Raw genomic sequence first — 4553 nt, forward strand, 5'->3', positions numbered from 1 at the left:
TGGCCAGAAGTCGCGCGAACACCCTCCAGCTCCGCCCCTGGTACTTTCCCCCGGTCGGGCACTCGTCCACGAGAATCGGCTTCGAAACTCCAGACCTAAATTTTTGTCAACAATTTAGCTTACTTTGTAAAATTTCGGGTAAGGTGTATGGATTTCTAATGACATTTTGTGTGATTTTCCGCAGATGTGCATAGCGTCAAACGCCTTCGATCAAGACGAGACGCCAAACAAAACAAAAGGATCGTATGTAGCGCGTTTCTCTAATCAGAGTCGCCAACTTGGCAGTTGGCAGTTCTGGCAAAATTCTGCGGGGAAAAAAGAGCCATCTTTAAATGACGCATGCGCATGACGGTGCTGCGTATATACGACAACAACATCCGAAGTCCGAATTATCATTCGAATTTTGAAGAAGATAATTGTGCAGAATGGGTGGCTGTGCGGCGCCTTTTTGCAATAATTCTTCAAGAAAGGGATATATCATGAAAGTGTTTCCCAGAGACCCGCAGCGTCGGGCTCTATGGGAGCGAAACGTTCCACGCGAAAATTGGACGGCGACGAATAATTCGTGCCTCTGCGAGGTTAGTTTCCGATTCTATTGCGCGTATGAAATACAAAAAAAAATTTGTATAAACTGTAATAGTAATGTGTATTTTTCATTTATACAGATGCATTTTGCTCCAGAAATGTGGGAACGCAGACGCGACGGGAAGCGAAAGTTAAAATCAGAAGCGATCCCAACGTTGTTTGGATTTTTCGTAAAAAAGGATACGGATGTGAGCAGAAATAAGGAAGCGTCAAAGGAACCTGTTGAAGAGCAAGTGAGTATCGATAGATGCGTTAAAATTATAAAAGGATGCAGAAGTGTATATGGAGGGATAAAAGTCAGTGTGTCAAAATTCTTTAAATTTTTTCTCGTGTGCATAGATGCAATTTATATATTGTATAGATTGCATCTATGCACATAAAAAAATATTTTTAAATATTTGACTTACACCACTGTGGTTTTTACCCCCCCATATACACTTATACATATTTTGTCGACTTCTTACAGAAGAGTATCAATTATATGTTACAGCCAAGCGTTGAAGATTTCGAATGTGATACGACAAAGAACACAGCGGAGTGTATTACAGTAAACGTCATTCCAGAATGTAATACAGAAAGCAACATTGTAGATGCTGCAGACGCTTCTACCGTAGAAAATAACGAAACGATAAAGGAGGAATGTGCGACGGTATTGACGGCATGTACCTCTGAATATGAAAAACTAAAAAAGGAACAAAAAGAAAAATATGAAGAATTAATGAAACAAAGGCTGAACATAATGAGAATGCGAAAGAAAATAAAAGCGCTGCAATATATGAAACAGTCGCTGCAGCATAAAATTAAAAATGACAGATACATGAAGGCTCTACGTAGAATATTCAACGAAGATCAAATAGCGGCATTATGTACGAAAAGCCAAAGGGGTAGAAATTGGTCCAACGAAACTTTACAGCGTGCTCTCAAATTGAAGCTTGTCTGCGGAAACCATGGGTATGAAGAAATTCTTCGTCAAGGTTACCCATTTCCCTCTTTGCGAACATTACGAAGACGATTAGAAGATTTCAAACGCGGGTCTGACATTTCGAAGATGCTTGCCTTCGCGACGCATGAGGAGTCTTACTTTCGTGAAGATACTGATACCGAGGATGACGAAGCAAGCACCACAGAAGCACTATAATTGTTCCAAATGAAACAGGTATTGCTATGCAATATTGCATGGTTACTTTTTATGCTTATTTCATCGTTATTGCCGACCTACCTCATCTTCTCAAAAATCTGATGGGCTTTAATTGGTTAATAAAGTGATAACTAATTCTGAAAATGTCGTACACAAATATAAGTTACCGACAAACAAAATATATACTAAAATGCTTTGATAAACTGCTGACATTATTGATCGTTGGAAACATAGTAGGATATTATTTTATAGATAACAGTTTGAATAGTAAATCAGCAAAGGTAATAATATTTCAGATTGTGCATAAAGCAGAAGCAGCGGGCTTCCACGTGAATTTTATACCATGGGGTCCAGGAAACACTGGAATTTGGAAACCGTTGGGTATCAACACAGGAAGATATAGTAATACAGTCAGTTGTATCATACATCCTTGCGATATAAATAGGTATTTGTATGTTATTGCCGACCTACCTCATCTTAAAAATCGGATAAGCTTTAATTAGTAATAAAGTGATAACTCTTTCTGAAAATATCGCACACAAATATAAGTTACCGACATATAAGTTACAAACAAAATATACTAAAATGGTTCGATAAACTGCTAATTATTTAAGAAAATTCGGGATTATTAACATTATTAATATAGCCATAATTAATTTCCCAATAAGAATTTTCTGTGTTCCATACACAATAAGAATTCACATTAATATTTATATAAAGATTATTATTTTAGAAATTGCTCGTGTTTTAGTAATAATGTTATTAGTTATTATTCAAGGTAGTTATCCTGCGTTTTTCTTTTTTAAGTCATTTTTTTAAACGAATTCTTTTTACTTTCGAAAACGTTTCGTGAAAGCTGTTATTTTTTCATGTCGATGTTCATACGTTCATTATATATTCTATTTTAATAAAAGAGAGTCAATACAATAAATTATTATTGTAATCTTTTTGTTCTTCTTTTTTCCCTTTTCTTTTGTTTCATTACTCAACCTGTTGATTCTTCACATTTTCTGTACAGAGAAAATTCTTATCCATTGCTTTTACTACAATACAATTTTTATTGCGACAATTTACTGCCATTTCCACATCGGCCAATTCAAATATCGGCGGGAGGTGCCAAGAAATGCCGGGCCAATCAAAAGTTGCTATCGTACGGCCAGAAAAAGACAGAAATGACGCTCGTGTCGCCAAATGAAAAGCACTCTAACGATAAACGACGACCGCGCCGCGAGTTCCGCGAGTACGCGGCGAACTCTCGTCGAGCTGCGCGGCCTGCGCGCTGCGCCAGAGAGAGAGAGTTGGCGGTCCTCGAAAGCACGGCGCGCGCGGCTCCGTAGTCCGTGGCGGTCTGGCGGATCGCGGGACGCGGATTTATCGCAGTCGGCGTTCGTCGTTCGCGTTGCGTGCAGGGTGTCGTCGTCGTGTTGCCGCGACACGAGGAGCGAACCGAGTGTAGCGGTAGCGGTGGTCGCGTCGTCGGGAGAGCACGCGCGCGCGCGCGCGCGCGCTCGCACAGCCAGGCGAACCAAAATGGCTAATTGTCAGACTGGTTGGCGGAGCAGGTGAGCGAGAGAGGATCGCGAGATTCTTCCCCACGTCGTCGTCGTCGTCGTCGTCGTCGACAAGTAGGAAACGTTCCAAGGACTCGCTGTCCGCGGCCAAAGCCGCCTCTCGCGAAATTCGCCGTCGCGACCGTCGTCGTCGACGATCGTCGGATCGATTCTCTCCGCGCGAGTGCGACGACTGTGCGACGAGCGAGCCAGGAACGGGTACTTTCGCGAACGTCGAGAGTTCGCCGTCGGGAGTGCCGAGGCCTCGGAGTCGCGGCGGGACTGACGAACGAGGGAAGGAAGGCAACGAGGGACGACGTCGACGTCGAGTCGAGAGGTGGAGAAATCCACGCGTGGATCCGTCGCGGCGACCGGGACTCCCCGCCGCAGATGCTGCTGGCGCGTAGATAAATTTATTACGCGCCGCTCAAAGAAATAACACGTTGCTTGCCCCCCTCGCGCCTGCCATCCCCCCCCCCCTGTGCTCCCCATCGCCTGCCAACGTGCGTGTCGGTCGCGGTTGTGCGCGCTGGGATATCCTTCCCCGTTCCCCCGCTCCTCCCCCTCTTTCCCCCCTCGCTCCACGCTCCTTTTCTCCGCTACGTGTTCTCCCTGTGTATACTGGCTAAGCGCGCACTCGCTCGCGCGGGAGAGAAGTGATGCATAGAAAATCTTTCGGACGGTACGTGCGACACGTGTCTGTGTGTTGGAGCGCGGACGTCGGCGGCGACGACGACAGGACGAGGCGGTGGCGTAGGAGCAGGAGGAGGTGTGTATACACACGCGCGCGAGATCGGAGTAACGTTTTTACGTGCACGTGCACGTATGTATGTGTGTGTGCTTGTCCGCGCGCGCGCGCGCGCGCATCGTCAGGTGCAATATCTATCTTCTCTCTGGGTAGTGGTATTTTTTTCCCCGATAATATACGCGGCCCCGATATACACGCCGGTGTGCAGCGTGACACGGCGCGGCGTGACGTATATACACACGTATGCACACATACATGCGCGCGCTCGCGTACAGTGGCCATAATGTCATCCCGAAGGCTGCTTCTTAGTAATTTTACAAAGGGCTCGCTCTTCCGTGAAGTACGGGTAATGTACGGCACGCTTTTCCACAGGCGATACCTGCCGCTTCGGACCGCGCTGCGTACGCTGGCGTACGAGGACGGCCGCCTGTGTTGGTAGACGGCAAATCCACACGCGCGCGCACACATACGTAAACACCCGCTCTGTCTCGCTCCATCTCTCTCTTTCTTTCTTCTCGCGGCGCCCTGGGGC

The 4553-nt window shown here is 45.8% G+C and overlaps 1 protein-coding gene across 1 annotated transcript; it reads left to right on the plus strand.

Moving 5' to 3' along the window:
* Positions 1-297: 297 nt before the first annotated feature.
* LOC139812611 (uncharacterized) lies at positions 298-2253 on the plus strand. The gene is made up of 4 exons (XM_071777579.1): positions 298-578; positions 666-818; positions 1076-1741; positions 2020-2253. Exons 1-3 carry the CDS (start codon positions 426-428, stop codon positions 1721-1723), a joined length of 954 nt encoding a protein of 317 aa, XP_071633680.1. The 5' UTR covers positions 298-425; the 3' UTR covers positions 1724-1741; positions 2020-2253.
* Positions 2254-4553: the final 2300 nt, after the last annotated feature.

The sequence above is a fragment of the Temnothorax longispinosus genome, chromosome 5, assembly GCF_030848805.1.
Source record: "Temnothorax longispinosus isolate EJ_2023e chromosome 5, Tlon_JGU_v1, whole genome shotgun sequence".
NCBI classification, from domain to species: Eukaryota; Metazoa; Arthropoda; class Insecta; order Hymenoptera; family Formicidae; genus Temnothorax; species Temnothorax longispinosus.

Bases quoted from the DNA above. Each gene is read 5' to 3' on its own strand.
- LOC139812611 (XM_071777579.1), top strand. From the start codon at position 426: ATGGGTGGCTGTGCGGCGCCTTTTTGCAATAATTCTTCAAGAAAGGGA. The intron at 579-665 runs GTTAGTTTCCGA...TCATTTATACAG, and splicing joins ATAATTCGTGCCTCTGCGAG to ATGCATTTTGCTCCAGAAAT. The intron at 819-1,075 runs GTGAGTATCGAT...TATATGTTACAG, and splicing joins AGGAACCTGTTGAAGAGCAA to CCAAGCGTTGAAGATTTCGA.